The 22,153-nt window shown below is 48.4% G+C and overlaps 1 protein-coding gene and 1 long non-coding RNA gene across 10 annotated transcripts in view; one reads left to right on the top strand and one right to left on the bottom strand.

The window, feature by feature from the left end:
* Nucleotides 1–22,153, top strand: part of AGAP1 (ArfGAP with GTPase domain, ankyrin repeat and PH domain 1) — a 637,917-nt gene that overhangs the window by 166,613 nt on the left and 449,151 nt on the right. For 4 of the 8 annotated variants that reach the window (XM_033229796.1, XM_033229798.1, XM_033229797.1 and 1 more), the window contains exon 1: nucleotides 7,704–8,781. The exons of the other annotated variants lie outside the window; for them this stretch is intronic. In XM_033229796.1, the coding sequence (XP_033085687.1) occupies nucleotides 7,833–8,781 (949 nt within the window). In that variant the 5' untranslated portion in view covers nucleotides 7,704–7,832. Of the gene's footprint in view, nucleotides 1–7,703; nucleotides 8,782–22,153 lie in introns of those variants that run through there. 8 annotated transcript variants of the gene reach the window in all.
* On the bottom strand, nucleotides 9,701–14,965 carry LOC117094347. 2 transcript variants are annotated; one of them, XR_004441516.1, is made up of 3 exons: nucleotides 14,144–14,965; nucleotides 11,519–11,692; nucleotides 9,701–10,101 (listed from the first exon to the last, which is right to left on the bottom strand). It is a non-coding gene; the product is annotated as an uncharacterized LOC117094347 (long non-coding RNA). The 2 variants fall into 2 exon arrangements; XR_004441517.1 differs by having other exon boundaries at nucleotides 14,330–14,965.

The raw sequence follows: 22,153 nt of genomic DNA, 5'->3' as shown, positions 1-22,153 counted from the left end.
TCGGCCTCCTGGCTTCAAGCTGAGGCTCCTGCCTCAGCCTCCCAAGTAGCTGGGATTACAGACGCACGCCACCATGCCTGGCCAGAGTTGGTGATTTTGGACAGTGGAAAGATAGCACGGTGTCATAACTCATCAAAGGTGCTCAGCAGCTGCAGGAGTTGGGGTTCTCGGGGCTCACACCCAGCCTCTGGGTCCCTCATCCCCCTGCCCCGCTGCAAGAACCCCTCACCCTGCTCAGTGCTCCTGGCCACTGCTGACTGGTACATGGCGAGCAGAGGTTTTATTCCATCTTACTGTGTCAGACGTGATCCCGGGGACCCAGTTCTTTCTTAAGAGCTCCCATGCACATTCTAACTAGGAGGGCAGGTAGCTGCCGCTCCCAGCAGCCCCTGATGTGTTTTCCTCCAAGCCTGGGGAACACCGAGCTAGGGACACGCTGGCTAATAGAGGAAGGGGAGCTGGGTGTGGTGGCTCATGCCTGTAATCCCAGCACTTTGGGAGGCCAAGGCGAGTGGATCATTTGAGGTCAGCCTGACCAACAAGGTGAAACCCCGCCTCTACTGAAAATACAAAAAATTAGCTGGGTGTGATGGCGGGTGCCTGTGATCCCATCTACTTGGGAGGCTGAGACAGGAGGAATCGCTTGAACCTGGGAGGCAGAGGTTACAGTGAGTCGAGATTGCACCATTGCACTCCAGTCTGGACAACAAGAGCGAAACTGTCTTAAAAAAAAAAAAATGGAAGGGGAGCAATCATGTCCCTCCCTCTGCTGAGACGGGAGCAGCAGCACTGGGTTGGGCTTTGAACTGGCATCGTAGGCATTTTGTTTTCCACATTTAGAGGAAAAAGATACATCAAATACTCAAGTCTCCTCAGCACAGATCAAAGATTTTTCACATATCTCTGCAGCCAAATCCCAGATGGGATGCAGAAGGGAGAACTGTAAAATGATGCTCTTCCAGAAGCTGGGCTTTGTAATGGGGCTGGCAGAAATTCCCAGGGCATCGTTTGTGGCCTCGATGTGATTTTCATGTAAGTCATGGATTTTCTAAATCTTTGAGGTCAGTGGATCTAAAGAAAAGCTTGGTAAACATCCAGATGTTGTCAAACATATTTAGGTCATTGTTCTCTGACAGTTCGTGGTATTCGTTCCTACTCCAGAAGGCTCTTAGGCGAATCCAAATCTGACTCTTCCCTGTGCTTTGAGAAGGAATGTCTGCATGAAGACCATCGTACACATGGTGATATTAGAAGAGTTCCCTCCCGTGAATCCTGTAGAGGAAAATGTTACCAAACAGGCCTGTTCCCCTGTGTACCTAATACTAGGAAGATTAGATAATTTGTAGGGATGTCTTGGTTTTTCTGCACACAAGCTCCAGAGCTGCTTTGAGGCTGTCTGATAGACAGCTGCAGTGTTGTGTGTTACCCTTGACTGCATCCCTCCTGTCCCTGAGCTCCAAGGCTGGATGGTCGATGGGAGCTCCTTTGGGGACTTTCTAACTGTGGCCAGAACTGGGAGCTGCTGTGTTTGTAAAGTGGCTGCTCAGTGTTGTTTGTGTTGGCTCTATAAAACAGTGCTTAAATAGATCGAATTTTAATATATAGCTTTTTTTATTTTTTATTTTTTTTTGGAGACGGAGTTTCACTCTTGTTGCCCAGGCTAGAGTGCAGTGGCATGATCTCAGCTCACTGAAACCTCTGCCTCCTGGGTTCAAGCGATTTGCCTGCCTCAGCCTCCCAGGTAGCTGGGATTACAGGTACACACCACCACACCCAGCTAATTTTTGTTTTGTATTTTTACAGATATAAAAAAGGTTTTACCGGGCCGGGCGCGGTTGCTCAAGCCTGTAATCCCAGCACTTTGGGAGGCCGAGACGGGCGGATCACGAGGTCAGGAGATCGAGACCATCCTGGCTAACACTGTGAAACCCCGTCTCTACTCAAAAATACAAAAAACTAGCCGGGCGACGTGGCAGGCGCCTGCAGTCCCAGCTACTCGGGAGGCTGAGGCAGGAGAATGGCGTAAACCCGGGAGGCGGAGCTTGCAGTGAGCTGAGATCCGGCCACTGCACTCCAGCCTGGGCGGCAGAGCGAGACTCCGTCTCAAAAAAAAAAAAAAAAAGGTTTTACCATGTCGGCCAGGTTGGTCTCAAACTCCTGACCTCAGGCGATCCACCCGCCTCAGCCTCCCAAAGTGCTGGTATTACAAACATGAGCCACCATGCCTGGCCTGATTTAATATCTTAAGTCACCTTTGCCTGACACTTAGCAAGAAAAACTACCAAGAAATATCTAATATTTTCCTTTTGTTTGCTAATAAGAATCTACTCACAACGGACACTTACTGGCTTGTTTTAAAACCAAGCTTGCTTCTCACTGGCCTGTTTAAGTGGAAATGAAGTCTTAGTGTGGGGTCCGATGCTTCCTGTTGGCTGCATGGAGGAAAGGAATCTGGGCCTGAATCTCTCCCGTGTTCCTCATGCGTAGGTAGAACTAAAGTCTCTTCTTCTGTAACGTGGCAGTTCCCGTTCTCAGAGCATAAGGTATGTGTGAGTGATGCCACCTCAACCCTTGCCAGGTGCAGGCATAACAAGGGAGACCCACCTATGGAATATAGTGAGACCCCCATCTTTACAATAAATGGAAAAAAAAAAAAAAAAAGTTAGCCAAGCATGATGGTTCACGCCTGTAAATCCCAGCACTTTAGGAGGCCACGGTGGGAGAATCACCTGAGGTGAGGAGTTCGAGAGCAGCCTGGGCAACATGGCAAGACCCTCCTCTCTACAGAAAAATTAAAAAATTAGCCAGGGGTGGTGACATGTGCCTGTGGTCCCAGCTTTTCAGGAGGCAGGAGGATCACTTGAGCCCAGGAGTTCAAGGCTGTAGTGAGCTGTGATCTTGCCACTGCCCTCTAGCCTGTCTGTGTGGTGGTGTGTTCATACACAATAGAAATGGCCAGTGTTCTGTTGGCAGGAATTGCCATCGTTGATCCTTAAGAAAAAACACAGGAAGGATGCAGGTGCTCAGAGGACCTTCTAGGGTCTTTTTTCCTGCTGGATCAATGTTCCTGTCTTAGAGACAGACCATACCAGTCCTTCCTCGACTAGCAGATAAGGGTCAAGTCCCCATCTCTTTTACAGTTCCATGTTTAACCTTCAGCTTTTAAAATGAGAAAAATGGGATCCCCAGTGAGTTCGGCTGGAGTGTGCCAGGCAAAGAGATGCATGCAGAATTTTCAGTTCCTGGAAGCTGAGCATCATGGCAAATCTTAGCTTAGAAACCATTCTACCATGACATTCTCAGATGAGAATTTGAGTCTCATGCTAAAAATATAAAAGTATTAATAAGACATAACTGTCTTTCTAATTGCTGCTGCTTACATGTATCTGTCAGCCAACTGGCTACCAGAAAATAGCCTTTGATATGCCCATGAAGGGGCTCTTGGTTGGCTCCGGGGGTGGGCATGCTAGGGCCAGGGCAGAACCAGTGGTTGGCCAGTTTCTACAGTTAGCAGACGCGGTTCTGCTAAGATACTGCAAACGTGATTACTGGCTGTCAGGTTCTGTTATTTGGAAAGCCAGCCTGTGTAGCAGATGGGGCTCTGCTGACTGGCTACCAGAAGTTTCCTTTAAATAAGGCTTATCGACTCTAGCAACACTTGGAAATACTATTTTCAAGGAGAATGTTTGATTTATAGGTCGCTAGAAATGACCCGGGACAGAGGAGTCGTGGGAGGGTGGCCAAAGCATCTCATAAAGTTGGAACTAAGGGAGCGAAGCCAGCTGCTGAGGGTGATGAATGGGGGTTAGCTAGGGCTGGCACCTTTCCTGAACTCTCCTCTGCAGTCTTCCTCTCTTGGGCGGCATTAGTCCCTGCAGCACGGAGGCATTGCCCGGCTGCTGTTTGGTTTTGAGGTAGCAGTGAAATCAACTACATGCTTAAAAAAAAAAAATGGTGATATGCTCCATGGCATGGAAAAATTCAGGAAATGACAGTCTAGTGGAGTCAGTTTAAAAAACCACTGAAAAATAAAGCATAACGCCACCTGAACATATATAGGATTATGATTTTTTTTTTTTCCTCTTCAAAAAAGACTGGTCTGGCTTTGTAGAAGGGGATTTAGATTTTCGAGTGACATGTCGGGAGCATGTGTCTTCTTTGCATCGGGAGAGCCCATCTCTCTAGGGCAGTGGGGAAAGGCAATTCTCTGTGACCAGGTTTTTCAGCACCCACAGTCACACTTGACATGGCATTATTATGATCAGTATGGAAAATAAGTGCTTCCTTCTGAGGTGGAAATGCTGAAGGATCACAAACACACTGGCTATGGCTGAAAGAGGTTCCCTGGAAGAGTCAGTGTCATCTAAGGTGGATGGAATGGATTCTTCTACTCTGCAGCCTGCATCTCATATGGCAAAGTGCAAAACCTGGGATGGATTCTAGACAAAGGTACAGTAATTGGGAGACACAAACAGTCCAGTATTTTAGCCCCGAAGGAGTACTACTTTATTTTTTACTTTGGGCTCTGTGAATGCTTCAGATAACAAGTGAGATAGATTTGCATATCTTAATTATGGACAAGCTACTTTCATATTAAAGTTCATCTCAGTATCTGAACATAGCCATGGTCTCAAATAGTGGTAATTGACCTCCCCTTCCCACACCTGGCTAAGTTAGGAGCCCAGGGTTCTGGTCCCACCCTTGACAGTAGCAAAGATCTCTGTCTGTCCACATTGCTCCGTTTCTCAACTTACAGACCTGGGTGACCTTTAAGTCTGTATAGCTGCAGTGATAAAATTTTAGACTTTTGCCAAATTTTAGTGGTGTTCATCATTAAAGAGACGGTATGGCACTGTAGCTGTCTCTGGGATTATCGCGAAGCTTTTATCTCCCCCACTGTCTTTTTGCGGTAAAATCACATAGTCTTAGCATTTTTGGGGAGTTGTGTCAATTCTTTGAGGACAGAACCCCTGCATTGTCACTGTGTAGCATTGCAGTAGGTACTCAATATATATTCGATGAATAAATGAACCAATAGAAAAATGAGTAAGTCTGAAAGTTTGCTAAAAATGCTACCTGGAAATGTCAAGATAACATTTACATTTGACTTGCTTGGAGTTTAGTAATACTCACATGTTTACTTTGGTCTTTGTTATCAACAAAGCAGAATGCTGATGCTAAGACAAAAAAAATGAGCACAGGCAGTGTGACCCCCAAACCCCAGATTTCACCCTTACTGAGGAGCTGTGTAAACCTGGGGAAGTGCCCTTTGTCTCCAAGCCTCTGCATCTCCCTAACCAGATGGGTGTTAGGCTGTCATTCTGAACCATTCTGACAGATGAATTCCACCTGGCTCCCACTCTAGAAGTTGGGGGTTCTTGGTTCTTATCAAAGAGGGCTTCGTTATTGAAACTCAAAAGGTAAAATGATTCTGTCTTGGGAACCCCTCCTTACAATGAGGACGTAATCAGAGGTACCACATCCAGAGCCTTTAAAGTTTGAGTAGCAGGTAGGCTGAGGTGTGACCCTATGATGCTGAAAATCATGTTAAGATCGAGGCCAGAGGGGTTGGTCAGGTGTATTTTAAAGTATCCGTTCAAGAAAAATAAAGTGAATCACCTAGCAGTCACTCGGATTTATTTCATTAAATCTGAATATTAAATTTCAAGCTGTCATAAAATCCAGATTTCCTAGGCTATAACTTCTATAACTTTCCTCAAAAGAGAGCTTGCCCTATTCATTTTTATGCCACTTCCAGTGCCGTGAACACAATAGGTACCCCCACAGTAAGATTAAAGTAGGGAAAGTTGGCACCTGACAATCCCTGCCTGCAAATAGCATATCCCAAAGTAATGCTTCCCCCTGGCCTGGCCACCAGCACCTTGCCCAGAAACAGCCTGTAGCAAGCTGTGGCATTTCTAGGTCAGGAGAAGGTCATGTAAGCATGTGGTGTGATTAGGGGACATTGTATTTTTCCTTCTGAAACTTTTCATCAAGAAAACTCTGAAACAAGACATCTGTGTTTAAGACAGCGTGAGGAACTGATAAGCTGATCACCTATGTCTAAATATGTGTGGCCTCGGTAATATCCAAGACCAATATCTGTCAGCCCACCAGGTAGGAAGTGGGGGATTTGATGGAAGAGAAGTTGAGTTTTCAGTATTAATGGTGAATATGTAGCATGTATACAGAATGCATGGCACATAGGATTTTAATCAATTTAATCTTCACAAGAATGCTCAAAGTTTAGGAGCTTTTCTCGGCACTCCTGTTTTACAGGTGGAAAAGCAGGTGGTTTGTCAGTGGATAAGCCTGGCTTGCGGGCAGGCACGTCTGTCTTCTTGCTCTTAACCGCAGTATTCTCCTGTCTGTTGTCATGGGGAGCAAGTGCTTACCTGTGAGGAATCTTTCCCCACACATTGGTAAAATAACCCTACGAGATTATTTTAGAAGCTTTGCACAGAGGCAGTATCGTAGCCATAGAGGTTTATCTGGGGTGAGATTGTTGCTAATTGAAAATGAAAACAAGATAGAATTATGTGAGGAGACAGATTGTAGCCCTTCATTGGCAGGGCATTGGTGTAAACAGCACCCTCCCCTCACAGTCACATATCTTTGTTCTTGTCTTCCTGGAAGCCCACTTATTCCTGTTCCTAGGTGAGGCTGGGGGTAACAGGTGCTAAAGATACTTTTTTTTTTTTTTTTGAGACGGAGTCTTGCTCTGTCACCCAGGCTGGAGTGCTGTGGCCGGATCTCAGCTCATTGCAAGCTCCGCCTCCCGGGTTCACGCCATTCTCCTGCCTCAGCCTCCCGAGTAGCTGGGACTATACGCGCCGCCACCTCGCCCGGCTAGTTTTTTTTTTTTTTTTTTTTTTGTAGTTTTTAGTAGAGACAGGGTTTCACCGTGTTAGCCAGGATGGTCTCGATCTTCTGACCTCGTGATCCGCCCGTCTCGGCCTCCCAAAGTGCTGGGATTACAGGCTTGAGCCACCGCGCCCGGCCTAAAGATACTTTTTTAAACAAGTCACATGAGTTGCATCTTCGAGGCTGCATGGTTAGGAAAGATGCCTCATATAAACGCGCAGCAGGTGAGACATGCCCCTAGTTTTGTTTTTGCAGGCCAAGCCCCAAAGTGTGCGTGGTTTTAGGGTGCAGGCTGGTGCTGGGCTAGGCCCCCCTGTGGCTCCGGTCCGCGCTGCGCCGATCCATCCCGGCGCTTGGGCCTGCACGCCGCCGCGCTCGCCGCCGCCGCCGCCACCGCGCTCCCGGGACTCCGCCAGCCCGGCTGGGCGCGCGGCCCGCGGTCCCTGCACGTTGGCCCCGCCGCCCGCCCCGCCCCGGCGCGCGTTTCCATTTTAAACCGCCGCCCGCCGCCCGCCACCCTTCGGTCGCAGCCGGCGCAGCTGTCCGCGCGTCCCGGAGCCCAGGGAGTGGCGGAGGCTGCGGAACCGCGGAGCTGTGCTGCCGGGGTGGGAGGATGCGCACGGGCCCCGCGTCGTAGACAATGAAGCCGCGGGCGCCGCCGCCCGCCCTGGGCCCTGCGCACCGCGGCCGCACCTGCCGGCGAGAGCGCTCTCGCGCCTGACCGGCCGCCTTCGCCTGGCCCTGCCGGCCCATGGCTCGGCGCCCCGGGCTCGGACCCCGGCACTCGGGCGGCGCGGCGTACGGGCCGGCGGGTGCCAGGGGCGCCTTCCCCGCAGCCTGAGTGCGGCCCTCGCGGCGAGCGGGGGGCGTGGGCCACACTCCCGGACCGCCTGCCCTCCCCGCCTGACCCGACGCCCTCCCAGCCCGCGGGCTCGCTGGATGCGGCGGGGCTCCAGTGTGCGGGCGACATGTACTTGTTGGACGGCAGCGGCGAGCCCGCGTCGCCACCCGCGGACGCGATGCCGCGCGGGACGCCTCCCAGAAAGACCGTCTACCGCATCTCGGTGACCATGGTCCGGAAAGAGCAGCTGGCCGCGCCGGACTCCGGCTGCTCGGACCCGCGCCCGGCTCGGCGGCCCCGGCCCGCGCGCTCCCCGGACGCGCCCGGGCGGCTTGAGGAGGAAGCCGAGGAGGCGGAGGAACCGGAGGGTCGCCGGCCGCGCGCATGGGATTTCCGCACCTTCCGCACCCGCAGCACCGGGCAGCTGGAGCTGGGGCGGCTCCGGCCTTGCGCACGCGGCCTGGAGCCCGCGGACCTGGCCAGCAGCGTGCGGGCGGAGGAGGAGGGACGAGGCTCGCCAGCGCCCTGCAGCCCCGACGTGGAGGGGGCCCGGGCCGCGCCCCTGCGGCGGAGCTTGAGCTTCAGGCACTGGAGCGGGCCTGAGGCGCCGCAGGGCCGGATACTGGACGGTGGGAGGCGCCACAGCAGCTCCGGGAGCCTGGCCTGGGCGCCGGGTGACGAGGCCGCCGCCGGGGTCACTCTGGAGCCCGCGGCTGCCACGCAGCCCTCCTCGGAGAAGCGCAACACCCTGGACGTGGGCGAGGTGCTCAGCAAGAACGACACGCTATCGGACCTGGAGCGTTGGGAGCGCAGTAAGAGCAAGAACCGCACGCTAGACAACAGCGACCTGCAGCGGCTGGAGCGCGCGCGGGCGGCGGCCGGGGCCGGCGCGGCCTCGGAACACCGGCTGCTGCGCTTCTTCAGCGGCATCTTCGCGCGCAGGGATGGGGGCCCGGGCGGCGGGCCCTCCCCACGGAGCGGAGCCTCGCGGCCGCGCGGCTACTTCAGTCTGCGGCGGCCGCCGGCCGAGGCGCACTCGTCCAGCGCCGAGAGCATCGACGGCTCCCCGCGCCGAGGTGGGCAGCGTGGCCAGGGGTCCCGGGACGGGAAGGGGCGTGGTGGGGACTTGCTGGCTCCGCGGTGGCCATGGAACCCGCCCTCCCGGGTCGGTAGCCGGCACGTGGCCTCGAGAGATGTGAACTCGGGTACTGCGGTTTTCCCTAGCAGGGCGCAGCGGTCCTGGGTTTTCTGGCTGCCCCTGCGCCTGGCTGTGCGTGCTAGTTTCCCTCGGGGTCCACCACCTTCATCAAGGAGAGCTTGACCCGGGACAGGTCGCCTTGCCAGGCGGCGCCGACTTCCCTCGCGTTCTGGCTCGGCCTTCTGCGGGAGCGGGCCCTCAACTGGCTGCCCGCGACACCTGTGAGGCCGTCCCAGGGAGCTGAGGCTCGCGGGTCGCCGCCGCACAGGTGCCGCTGCCTGGGCGGGAAGAGCCGGCATTCATCCTGGCGCCCCTCCGTGCCTGGAGTCGTCTCCCTGTTGGTGCTACCGTCTGTGAATGCTGTGGTGTGGCCTCAGATGACTCCGTGGCCCTCGGTATTGAGCTGGCTGTGAGGACACTTCACTACAGTGGTGGGGCGCAGGGCGGGACGGAGGTCTCTCTCTCCACAGCTTTCCTGCCAGGTGGCATCTTTTTTTTTTTTTTTTTTTTTTTTTGAGACGGAGTCTCGCTCTGTCACCCAGGCTGGAGTGCAGTGGCCAGATCTCAGCTCACTGCAAGCTCCGCCTCCCGGGTTCACGCCATTCTCTTGCCTCAGCCTCCCGAGTAGCTGGGACGACAGGCGCCCGCCACCTCGCCCGGCTAGTTTTTTGTATTTTTAAGTAGAGACGGGATTTCACCGTGTTAGCCAGGATGGTCTCGATCTCCTGACCTTGTGATCCACCCGTCTCGGCCTCCCAAAGTGCTGGGATTACAGGCTTGAGCCACCGCGCCCGGCCCAGGTGGCATCTTAATGAGGAGAGCGAGTCTGGGACTGGATCTGTTTCCTCGTAATGTAGGCTAGCAAAGGGGCAGGAAAACTGCAGCCCTGCAGCCTGTTCTGAAACCTCAGGTGTCTGTTCCCTTATGTCCTCTGACAGGGACTTTGCAGGGAGGGATCTCCAGCCAGATATGGTATTCCACTGCAGGAATCAGTTAACCTTTTGGTAGCATTTGGGGGTCAGAGCCTCCAGAAACTTCCCTTCGTGTATTCTCTTAAAATATTAGAAAATGATGCGTGTTATTTTGTTAAACGAATTGGTTTGCACGAAATTGCTCCTGTCATCGTTGGCGTTCAGAGGAAGTTAAGACCCGAAGGTCCCAGTTCTCTAATAGCAGGTTTGCATCTTTGTTCTGTGGACTTTGAAGAAAACAGTAATTAGCTGCCTTGGTTCCAGACAAGTTTGTGTCAGAGAGAGAAAGACAAAGGCACAGACATGATTTAGAGAGGATGCGTTTCGTTGTGGTCCCTCTTGATACAAGTTAAAAGCATTTGGGGTTTGGGTAGTTCCTCTGGTCGAATGGATTGATAGTAGATTTGGAGTAGTAAGGGGGTGACGTGTGTTGGAATGTTTATAGTAATGCTCAGTTTGTTCTTTGTGGTCAGTCCTTCTCTGGGTGGAATTACTTTGGTCTGAGACATAATATTACTAGCATTGTGAGTTGTATAGAAAAATGGAAATTTAATGAACTACACTACAGCACATATGGTCAGAACTCTAGGGCCTCACTTTTTTCTGAAGTGCTAGGTAATTACATACTCAAAAAAGCTACATCTTTCACCTGGATAAATTCTTTGCCTTTGGCTAAAATGTCTGAAATATCAATATTCTTAGGATTTTGGTGATACCAGTGTCTATTACAGGTAAAAGCTGTTGTCCCCACAAGTATCACAACCTCTCATTTTATTACACTTCTCCAGTCTTGACATATTTGCTTCCTGTGACATAAATTATTCAGAATTTAGGTGCTGTATAAGATTTTGAATTTAGATGAGAGTCTCTAAGGTAAGAGTCAGATGCAGTAGAGCCCAGGCTCGGTTTCCCTGTAAATGTCCATAGGATGCAAGCCCCGAAACCACTGGGAACAGGTGAGTTTGTAGAACTCGGAAATTTTGGATCTGAGGAAGGTAAAATGGTGTGTGTTATAGAACACTGCCTGTGAGGTCGGGTGGCGCCCTGTAATAACACACTAGTATTTTGCAGCAAAGCCTGAGATATCCACACTCAGTGAAATAAATAGTGATTAAAAATAGCCTCATGCCAGTTAGGTTAGAGTCTGGTTTTGCCACCAAAATAATTTGCCAACCATTTATGAAAAGAAGTTCCTTCCATTCTCAGACCTTTTTGGATTTTAGATTGACAGCTAAACTATCGTAGATCTGCAACATGATAAGCATCGTGAGAAGCACCACCGGCTTTCTCTGCATCTTAGCCATAATGTTTAGAATTTAGAGCCCTTGAAAATATAAAGGAAATTAAAAATGACATCAGCTGGTGCAGGTTTTCCTTCTGTTAGAATCTTTCCATCTTCTTTAAAACAGCTAAGTAAATTTTTGAATTGGCTACAGGAAACTAAAGACAAAGTAATTATTGCATTAAATAGTCTATTTGGCTTCTTAAAGTTAAATGCTTAGGCAAGGTATTTCCATTAGCACAGGGAAGCAAGATGGCTGGAGTCTTATTTTAAAGCACACACGGGCTCCTACATATGTGTGCCTTTGGTTTGCCTGTATTCTGAACTCAAGGCGTTAAGGATGAAAGGATTGGAACACCTACCTTTTGTAGGATGATTCTCGTGTACTGTCTGATCCGTGTTGGAACTTGTCTATTTAGGCTCTTCCCAGTTCTTCCCCCTAACGCAGAACAGTTGCCTCCCTGAGTTGAGGGCTGCTCCCTCTATGTAAGGCTTGCAGCTGACAGCAGCTAGCCAGCAGACATTCCAGAAAGACCCTGTGTCAGATCAAGGGCAGTTTCGTGTTACCTGATACACATGTATTGAGGCAGAGTCCGTTGACTCAAGTATAATTTAATGCAAGGAAAGATCAAATAATAAATGATTAATGGCATTGTAGGGTGTCCCCTTGCAGCGCATGCTCTCTGCATCCCAGTGGATGCCATCCGGGCCAGCCCTGGAACCAGCTGCGCTGGGAGTGAAGTCCACACTGACTATGCCCATCCAGAGCATTCAGTGTCTTTAGGGTGTTCTCTAGCTGTCTGGGAGGATTTGTTACAGTAATAAAGTGATTCGTTGATACTCTTACTGAGGTTAGCTTTTAAAATTAGTAACTTACAACTAATTTTTGACAGCACATTTTATGAGTGGCTTTTGTTCTTTAATTTCTGATTCCCTTGATTTATATCACTCAATTACTGTAGGGTGATAGACTTTTTTTTTTTTTTTTGGACGGAGTCTCACTCTGTTGCCAGGCTGGAGTGCAGTGACCCAATTTCGGCTCACTGCAACCTCCCCCTCCCAGGTTCAAGCGATTCTCCTACCTCAGCCTCCCAAGTAGCTGGTACTACAGGCGCCCGCCACCATGCCCAGCTAGTTTTTGTATTTTTAGTAGAGACGTGGTTTCACCATGTTGGCCAGGATGGTCTCCATCTCTTGACCTCTTGATCCAACCCCCTCGGTCTCCCAAAGTGCTGGGATTACAGGCATGAGCCACCTCACCCCGGTTTTGTTTTTGTTTTTTAAATCATTTTAAACAAACAACCTTCAGTGGAGAATGTGAGGACACAACAATTCAAGGAAACAATTTGATAGATTTTGATTTTTAAATTTGATTTGTTCCTGAAAAGGACACTTGGAAGGAAACTATGTAATTCAGTGTTTCTCATTTGAAACATTTTGAACTGATCACAGTCTTTTGTTATTAGAATTGATTAGCTACAGTCTTTTGCTGTTACAACTGAACCTTCCTAGAGTTTGCTTGCTTTTTGTAAATGACTCCAGATAGCAATTTGGGAAACTTCTCATTATTTTTGTTTAGGGCTAAAATTATTCTCCTGGAGACAGAGCAGTTGTGCTTGGGGTACATGGAAGAGCTGTGCTGAAGGTCAGCCAGGGAACCTTGTAAGCCACCCCGGGGTCTGTGTCCTGCTGTGTTTATTTCCTTAGGTTGGAGCCCAAGTTTCAGCATAGGTCACCTGTCAACATCTTTCTCTTTGATAACTTGGGGTTGGAATATCCTGCCACCAGGGGAATGTTCAAAAGTATATCTGCTCCAGAGGTCCTCCAGTGCTAGCACGCACATTGCAGCAAATTATTGGGTTATACAGTTAACAAATACCTTTCGTTTGGAGCTGTAAGGCCCAATTATAAAGCACCGGTAGTTTTGTTTTTTTAAGTAATCTTATTGTCTCTAATGCATTAACAACATGTTGCGTTTCTATAGTGTGTTCTGCATTCACTAGGCAGTGGGAGCTGGAGCTAGCTAGAGCACAGTTCCTGTCTCCACAGGTCAGTAGCATCTCCTGGAGGAGATGGAAACGATTGAATGAATCACAGCCTCACGGGGTACTTGAGGGAAGATACGACTGTTTCTCTGCACGGCGTATCTCCATTAGAGCACTAGTCGCACTGTGTAATAATCACCTCGCATACATGCCTGCCACTTCTAACGGGTGAGTCCTTCCTGGGCATGAAGCGTCATCATTTCTCTGTGTACTGCCGAGTTATAGACACTGTGCTGGACACATGGATTTTAGTAAATGTTTGTGGGAGGAACTAATGAGAGAACTAGAAGAGGGAGTGAATTGAATGTCCTTGAGTTAATGGGAAGGAGTTAATGAAGGCCTCACAGAGGGGTAAACGAACTGGATCTTGTAGGATCTGTAGGAGTTTACCAGGTAGAGACGACTCCACCAGCAAGGTGTTTGGGATTTCTGTAGTTAATTGTTAAGAATTTATTCCTGTTCCCCAGATCTTTATGACTAATGCTAACACTAAACATAAAACAGGATGTTACTCTTTCTGCAGTGAGCTTTGGTGTTTTTGTTTTTGAAAACTGTTTTTGGTATATGGTTTTTGTTTCTGATAGGAATTCTCCTTTAGGCTGTTGTCAATTTATTTTCCTGTAATGATTTGAAACAATTATATTAGCTTAAAATGATGTCACAATGAGTGAAATAACAAAAAAAAAGTTTTAGTTATTGAGGGTAGTCTGGTGATGAGCTGAAGTGTGCACAGCTGCACTCATGTTGCCAGGTGGTTAAGAACAGAATTGGTATTAAGGTCAATGGATTAGCAGAAAGGGGGGAGATTATTGTCTCTTCGTTATTTAGAAAGAAGTACCATCTGCCCATGATCGTTTTGGTTTAGGTTTTGTTCAGCCCAAATTAGAATCCACTGCGGTGTTGATTTTTCCTGTGTTTCCCATTGTGGATACATGTACTCACCATTGCTAGTTCTCTCTTCTCCTATTAAGACATGAATGTAGCTGCTCCTTTAATTTCGTTTAGCTAGTTTTAATTCAACGATGGGTCTTGGCCCTTTGTATTCTTATCATCTTTTGTTGTGTTCATTTTCCTGGTTGATTTTTAATTGTGACATCACTAACAGCTCTAAAGACTCAGAAAGCTTACCAGACAGCACGCTTCGCTGGGTCGGAAGATGGGCGTCCTCTCCTCTCATTCAGTACCAGGGTGTACCAGTGAGGGGCTCGTGAAGGGATTGTTTCCGCAGCTCCTTATCTAACAAATGAAGATAATTTTTATGAGGTGCCTTTGGGTCGGTGGGAGTGGAAGGGAAAATGATGGTTGCTTTCCTATACTGTCCTTTGTTGGGAATGGTGAAAATATTTTGAATCTGTTTCCGGTGTGATCGTGAGGTCCAAGATTTCACGCGACGTCGTGTGCCGGGTGGCTTGGTCAGCATGCAGGAGCGCTCCTTTTTTCTCTGTACGGCCTTTGGGGGCATCGTTTGAGTGGATGTTCATTTGTTTGAGACGATTGTCAGAGGGAATCTTGTGTTCCTTTGCTCTCTGTGCCTGTCATTGCAAGGGCTTCTTTGAGCTGGTCTGCTGACTGTCAGGCACTTGAGACTGACTCCGTGAACAATGCCGCCAGCCTTTCTGACACGGGCCCCGCCCTCTCTGACTCCTACACAGGATCAGAATCACTCAGATACCACTTCTGTTGGTGGAGGTGAGGGAAGAATATTTATCCAGTTTCTGCCTTTCTGCCCCCATTAGCTCTTTACAGGAAAAAAAAAAAAAAAAAAAAAAAGCAAAACCAGTTGTTCTGTGAAATATGCAAAGCAGGGTTTTGGCCTTGAGGATGTGTGTTTGTGACTTGCTTTCCTGTACCATAAGTGCTGCTGCCTCAGGAGCGGGCACAGTCACGTATGGTGCTGATGGGCCTGCGCGGCGCTGGTCTTGCTCCTCTGGTGCCAGTGCAGCTCGTTGACAGCTCCAAGATACTTGGATAGCTCACTCTTCTGGCTATTTCAGTTGCCAAACTAGAATCTCAACCTTCTGAGAGTCTGTTCTCTTTTGGATTTGTTCATAGATGTCTACTCTGCTCTCCTGATCTGGTTCATGAACACTCTGGAAGCCAAGTTCATTGAAGACACTGTGGATGTGTCATTTGGAAGAGGAGACTGGAGCATGGAGGCTTTGTTCCTAGTATTAGAGAAACAGACATGGAAAGGACACAGTGTCTAGCGCTGCTTAAGGAAACTTAAAGGCAAAAGGATTTGGGCTCCGAATTAGGAAGTCATTTCTCACAAGCAGAGCTATTCCAATGTGGAAGAAGCTGGCTTCTCCTATCACTGGAGGCACCCAGACTCGGGCTGGTGAGGGTCTGTTAGGATAGGGCTGTGTGTATTGTCGCGGGTAGCATTGGTGGTCTTCAAGTCCCATCCTAGTTTTCAAGGTCTAGAGTCCTTTCAGAATCTAGGATTTGATGTTTCACCTGGTCTTCTCTCAGCGGTTACTTTTCTCCCAGATTTAAAGGAAGATACTTGTCTGGAGTTTCTTTGGACTGTCCTCCTGCCTGCCTGCCTCCCGCCCCCAACTTGGAATCCTGGTATATTCTGCTGGCTCACCTGAGACGTAGGAAGAGTTCTGCCTGTCAGCTGCGAAGTGCTGGGTGGAAGGTCCCTGCTTCCCACTCTCCCTTTCCCGCCTGCCAGCCCCACAGTAGTGCTGCCTGGGCTTGTGTTTGGCCATGAAGCCCCTCTCGATACCGATGCCATTTGTCTTCAGGGCATCCAGATGGCGAGTGGTGGCTGGGCATGATCTTAATCGGATTCCTCCTATGCACAGTCTTGACTCAAAAACTGATTTTAGGTGTGTGGATAATACAATGATGGTGGCAAGAAAGAATGAACGCTTTTCTGTTGGTTGTTGGAACACATTTAAATTGCCACGTGGAGAAAGCACAGTGTCTTGATTCAGTGGAGTGGATTTAGTCTTGACAGCAATACTTCGGTTAGTAAGGTGGTTCTGCCTAGTTATCTACATCCCTGAGCCCTGCCTACCTTATGCCAGTAAACAAATGTGTCCCCGTGCAGCCCAGCACCATATCTTTGTTTTACTTGATTTAGCTGTAATATGGGTTTTGCAAAAGACCTAAAAATAGAAACATTGCATATGTGGCTATGTTTGTATTTATAGTTACTATGAGATATACATTTGCCCAGGTGGATTTTTTATATCCCGAAGCTACAAGTATAAGCCAACCTTGTATTTTGCTTTCACTGTTTTCCCCTGTGTTTTCTCATGATCTTCAATTTAACTACTTCCTTTAAAATGATTGACCATTCTTACCTTAAAATTATAAACGGGAAGAATAGAGCTCTTTTTTTCCTTTGGCTTAATCCCCTTCCCACTCCTCTTATTCATAGAACTGGAGGAGTAACGATTACTTGGCAGCATATGGATTCGTCTCATTCCTGGTACAAGCCAAATATGTGTTTATTTTGGAGAGCTAGTCTGAGTGCTGCGTCCCAGCGTCACCTTTCATAATCCCTGCTGTGCCTTCTTCCGGAGGGCTGGCACCAGAGAGCATTGCCTGGAAAGCAGAGTCATCAGTGCTCTTGAGATTTTAGAGAATAAGGATGGATATTCCTTGTTGGGTGTGACTTTCCATCTTCAGAGTAAGAAAGCATTGACACAATATATTGATGAGGTTTGTTCACTGGAGTCTAATAAAGGTCATTCGGTGAATTCAGTATTTTCAGATATTTAGGTTTCTAATATGATACGAATGGTGTTACGTGGATCTGTGTTGTACTGACGCTGACATTTTGACTGTCATTTGTAAGTAATGTACGACTACTTTGGATCAAAAGCACCGTGGCTTAACCATTGAAGATAATGTTACAAACTTAGATAATGGTTGTGCCAGCAGGTAACTAGTGAGAGGAACTTTAGCTTTATATGCAAGAGACCAGAGCACAGGGAGCTGGCCCCATGGCTGGCCTTCCTTGTGGCTACCCACGCCCTGCGACTGAAGAGCGGTGATTAAATATATATTCATAGAAGATTGATAAAATCTGCTTTGTCTGTGGAAATGAGCTAAAATATTAACAATTCAGGCTGGGCACGGTGGCTCAAGCCTGTAATCCCAGCACTTTGGGAGGCCGAGACGGGCGGATCACGAGGTCAGGAGATCGAGACCGTCCTGGCTAACACGGTGAAACCCCGTCTCTACTAAAAATTACAGAAAACGAGCTGGGCGAGGTGGCGGGTGCCTGTAGTCCCAGCTACTCAGGAGGCTGAGGCAGGAGAATGGCGCAAACCCGGGAGGCGGAGCTTGCAGTGAGCTGAGATCTGGCCACTGCATTCCAGCCCTGGCGACAGAGCGAGACTCCATCTCAAAAAAAAAAAAGAATTCAAGAATGTTTGGGCTTTGATTGGGCTGCAGGAGAAGTGTTGGGCCTGAGCCCTTGTGGGGGTGGGATGGGGCAGGGGTTTGAGTATGAATGCTGGTGTCCAGAGGGGTCAGGGGCCCTGCAGCCCCCTCTGGAAGCTGTGACTTGGGAAGCACGCTTGTGACCATTTGGACCCATCTCAGGTGACTTGATGTGTGATTCCCCCCGTCTCTGTTCTGTGGCTCTCTGTGGGCCTGAGGAAGGGGTCCCAGGCATCCTCTTGATGCCATGGTGGGAGGCACCGAGAGCAGAAGGCTGGCTTCTCCTGGTGTCTTGTTCTTGGCAGGGAGCAAGTGACATCCATTTTGGCTGGTGCTGACATGGTGATAGTACCTACGCAGGTATGTGTAGCTGGGCTGTACCTGCCAGGAACATCCTGGCATGGGTAGCCTGCCTGAGCTTCTCCTTGTTGGGATTGCTGTCCTTAGGCACATCCTCATCTTCAGGCCTCACCAGAAGAATCGCCTGGCCTGGTGGGAAGAGAGTGGCTGCGGGCTCCCACAGGTTCAGCTCAGAGTCCCACTCCACACTTCCTGGGCCAGCTTCCCCCTCTGAACACCTGAGCTGACACTGCGACTGTGAATGCAGATACGATGACCGAGCTCACAGCTGCAGCTCAGGATGCAGCCAGCTGTGTTTTTCCTACTTCCTCTCAGCTGGGCGGTTTGCTGGCCTCTGAAAATTTTAGCCCTTTGACACTCTCTCTGACACTTCTTGTGCGCCTCCCAAGGAGGAAGCATGCACTAGAGTGGAGGAGCAGGTGACTGCAAACCTGGTGCCATGCTGGAACGGGAGAGGGGTGACTGTCCTGTTACCCTTCCTCCAGCTGGTTAACCATCTTGTCTGCTCCCTTCTCCCAACACAGCCCACACATGGACGCCAGACACATGCAGAACCATTGTTTTTTGAAAGATCTGTGAAAGTGTAAAGGCTTTGTTCACTCATTCTTGAGACTTAACAGTTCAAGTTCACAAGACAAGAATAAATGTGGAATACAGTATGCACCTAAAAATAGAATAGTTTTAATTTTCATCTGTACCGTTAGCATTGACCAGCACTTACTGAGTAATGTGCTCTTAGGCTCTGTGTTAATTGACTTTTAAAAGTAGATTGTTAGTAGAGCAGTAGGTTGGAAATTACAGTATTGGCGAAATTTATTGTTTTCCACGTGTGTATACCTTAAGTCCTATAAAGGGTCTAATTTAGTTTGCTTGTAGTTTTTATTTGAGATGGAGTCTTGCTCTGTCGCATAGGCTGGAGTGCAGTGGTGCGATCTTGGCTCACTGCAGCCTCCGCCTCCTGGGTTCAAGCAATTATCTGCCTCAGCCTCCCAAGTAGCTGGGACTACAGGCATCCGCCACTACGCCTGGCTAATTTTTTAAATATTTTTAGTAGAGATGGGGTTTCACCATGTTGGCCAGGCTGGTCTCGAACTCCTGACCTTGTGATCCACCCACCTCAGCCTCTCAAAGTGCTGAGATTACAGGTGTGAGCCACCACGCCCGGCCTCAGTTTGCATATTTTATACTGTGTTATAAAACAGTATCAACACTTTTGTTTGTTTTAACGTAGAAATAACAATATATACATTGTGGACTCCTCCTTTCAAGATGGTCATATTTCATTTTCACTCTGAACTAGCTTGGTAGCTAAGAATGAGGCATCTGGAGCCAGGATCCTGTTTGGTGGGGGTTTTGTTTCGTTTTGTTTGAGATGGAGTCTCACTCTGTTGTCCAGGCTGGAGTGCAGTGGTGCAATCTTGGCTCACTGCAACCTCTGCCTCCCAGGTTCAAGTGATTCTCCTGCCTCAGCCTCTCAAGTAGCTGTGATTACAGGTGCGTGCCACCATGCCTGGTTAATGTTTTAAAAATTTTTAGTAGAGATGGGGTTTCGCCATGTTGGCCAGGCTGGTCTCGAACTCGTGACCTCAAATGATCCGCCCACGTTGGCCTCCCAAAGTGCTGGGATTACAGGCCTGAGCCACTGTGCCTGGCCCAGAACCCTGAATTTGCCGGTTTCTAGATGTGTGACCTTTAGCAAGTTATTTAACCTGTCTGTGCCTCAGTTTTCTCACTCGAAAAGCGAGGACTGGCAATGGCATTTAACCTGCTGGGCGTTGGTGAGTGAACTCGTGTGGGAGTGTGCTCACATGCGTGTTTGTGTGTGTGTTTTCAGGTAGCACGAGCATGGAGTTCGTGTTCCGGCTTGTTGCCAGCTGCTGTAGTTTACAGTCCTTTTTGTTAATGGACTCATCCCACCCCCTCCAACACAGGGAATGTTCTGGAAGGAAGTGCAGCTACCCTGCCATGGTTCTGTGTCTGTGGGAAATCTTATTCTCCTGGAAAACCCAAAGTAAATTATTTTCTTTAAGACAGAACTGGGGACTGGCGCGGTGGCTCAACTCCTGTAATCCTAGCACTTTGGGAGGCCAAGGTAGGCAGATCACTTGAGGTCAGGAGTTCGAGACCAGCCTGGCCAACATGGTGAAACCCTGTCTCTAGTAAAAATACTAAAAAAATTAGCCAGGCATGGTGGCGGATGCCTGTAATCCCAGCTACTTGGGGGGCTGAGGTGGGAGAATTGCCTGAACTCGGGAGGCAGAGATAGCAGTGAGCTGAGATCGCACCACTGCACTCCAGCCTGGGCAACAGAGTGAGACTCCATTTCAAAAAACAACAACAAAAAAGACAGAATTGGTAAAAATACTGATCCCTTGGAAAGAAGTAACTATTTTAGATACCATTGTTTTATTAAAAATGTACTTGCCTCCCTCATATTTGATATAATACCATCTAGATTTGTATAATTTATAAATATTGTACAATACTTAATACGTATTATATTTAATATTTATAAATTATACAATAAAATGTATAGATTATAAAATAAGTTTAGTTATTTTAATATTTAAATGTGTTAAATGTAAGTTTGTAAAATTTAGGAATAACTTGTTAGAAAGGCAAAGAAGCTCTGGATTGAAAGGTGTATGCTGAGGTCAAGAGTCCAGCTCGCTCGCCTTTGAGGAGATGGCCTTTTTTTTTTTTTTTCATTATACTTTAAGTTCTAGGGTACATGTGCACAGCATGCAAGTTTGTTATGTAGGTATACATGTGCCATGTTGGCTTGCTACACCCATCAACTCGTCGTTTATATTAGGTATTTCTCCTAATGCTATTTCCACCACCCCCAACCCCCCGCCCCCTGACAGGCCCCGGCATGTGATGTTACCCACCCGGTGTCCATGTGTTCTCATTGTTCAACTCCGACCTGTAAGTGAGAGCACGTGATGTTTGGTTTTCTGTCCTTGTGAAAGTTTTGCTGAGAATGATGGTTTCCAGTGTCATCCATGTCCCTGCAAAGGACATGAACTCATCCTTTTTCTTTCTCTTTTTTTCTTTTCTTTTTTTTTTTTGAGATGGAGTCTCACTCTGTCACCCAGGCTGGAGTGCAGTGGTGCAGTCTTGGTTCACTGCAACCTCTGCCTCCTGGATTCCAGTGATTCTCCTGCCTCAGCCTCCTGGGTAGCTGGGACTATAGACAGGCACCACCATGCCCAGCTAATTTTGTATTTTTAGTAGAGACGAGGTTTCACCGTGTTGGCCAGGCTGGTCTCGAACTCCTGACCTCATGTGATCTGCCCACCTCGGCCTCCCGAAATGCTGGGATTATAGGCGTGAGCCACCGCGCCCAGCCAAATGCATCCTTTTTTATGGCTGCATAATATTCCTTGGTGTATATATGCCACATTTTCTTAATCCAGTCTATCACTGATGGACATTTGGGTTGGTTCCAAGTCTTTGCTATTGTGAATAGTGCCACAGTAAACATATATGTACATGTGTCTTTATAGTAGCATGATTTATAACCCTTTGGGTATATACCCAGTAATGGGATTGCTGGGTCCAATGGTATTTCTAGTTCCAGATCCTTGAGGAATCGCCACACTGGGAGACAGCCTTTCTTAAGGCAATCATGAGACCCAGCCCGTCGTGGCCTGGTGAAGGAGCAAGCCCTAGGATTCACTTTCAGTGCATAAATGTATATAGACACATATATACACACACCTATATATGTGTATATACGTGTATACACACATACATGTGTATACAAATATACATATATGTATATACATGTGTATACATATATGTACACACACGTATGCGTGCGTGTATGTACATATGCACATATGTGCATATACATATATGTATATATACATGTAAACGTGTGTGTATGTGTGTGTATTTTTTGTTTTGTTTTGTTTTTTTGAGACAGGGTCTCTCTCTGAAGCCCAGGCTGGAGCACAGTAGCATGGTCATGGCTCACAACAGCCATGGGCTTAAGCAATCTTCCCACCTCAGCCACCCAAGTTGCTGAGACTACAGACACATGCCATCATGCCCAGGTAATTAAAATGTATATATATATATATTTTTTGGTAGAGATGAGGTCTTACTGTGCTGCCCAGGCTGGTCTCAGAGCCTTGAGCTTAAGTGAACCTCCTGCCTCTGCCTCCCAAATGTTGGGATTACAGG

This window comes from Trachypithecus francoisi, unplaced genomic scaffold (genome assembly GCF_009764315.1).
Source record: "Trachypithecus francoisi isolate TF-2019V2 unplaced genomic scaffold, Tfra_2.0 Lachesis_group13, whole genome shotgun sequence".
In the NCBI taxonomy this organism is placed as follows: Eukaryota; Metazoa; Chordata; class Mammalia; order Primates; family Cercopithecidae; genus Trachypithecus; species Trachypithecus francoisi.
Note: the sequence above shows the minus strand (reverse complement) of the source record. Positions and strands in the feature narration are given on the sequence as shown.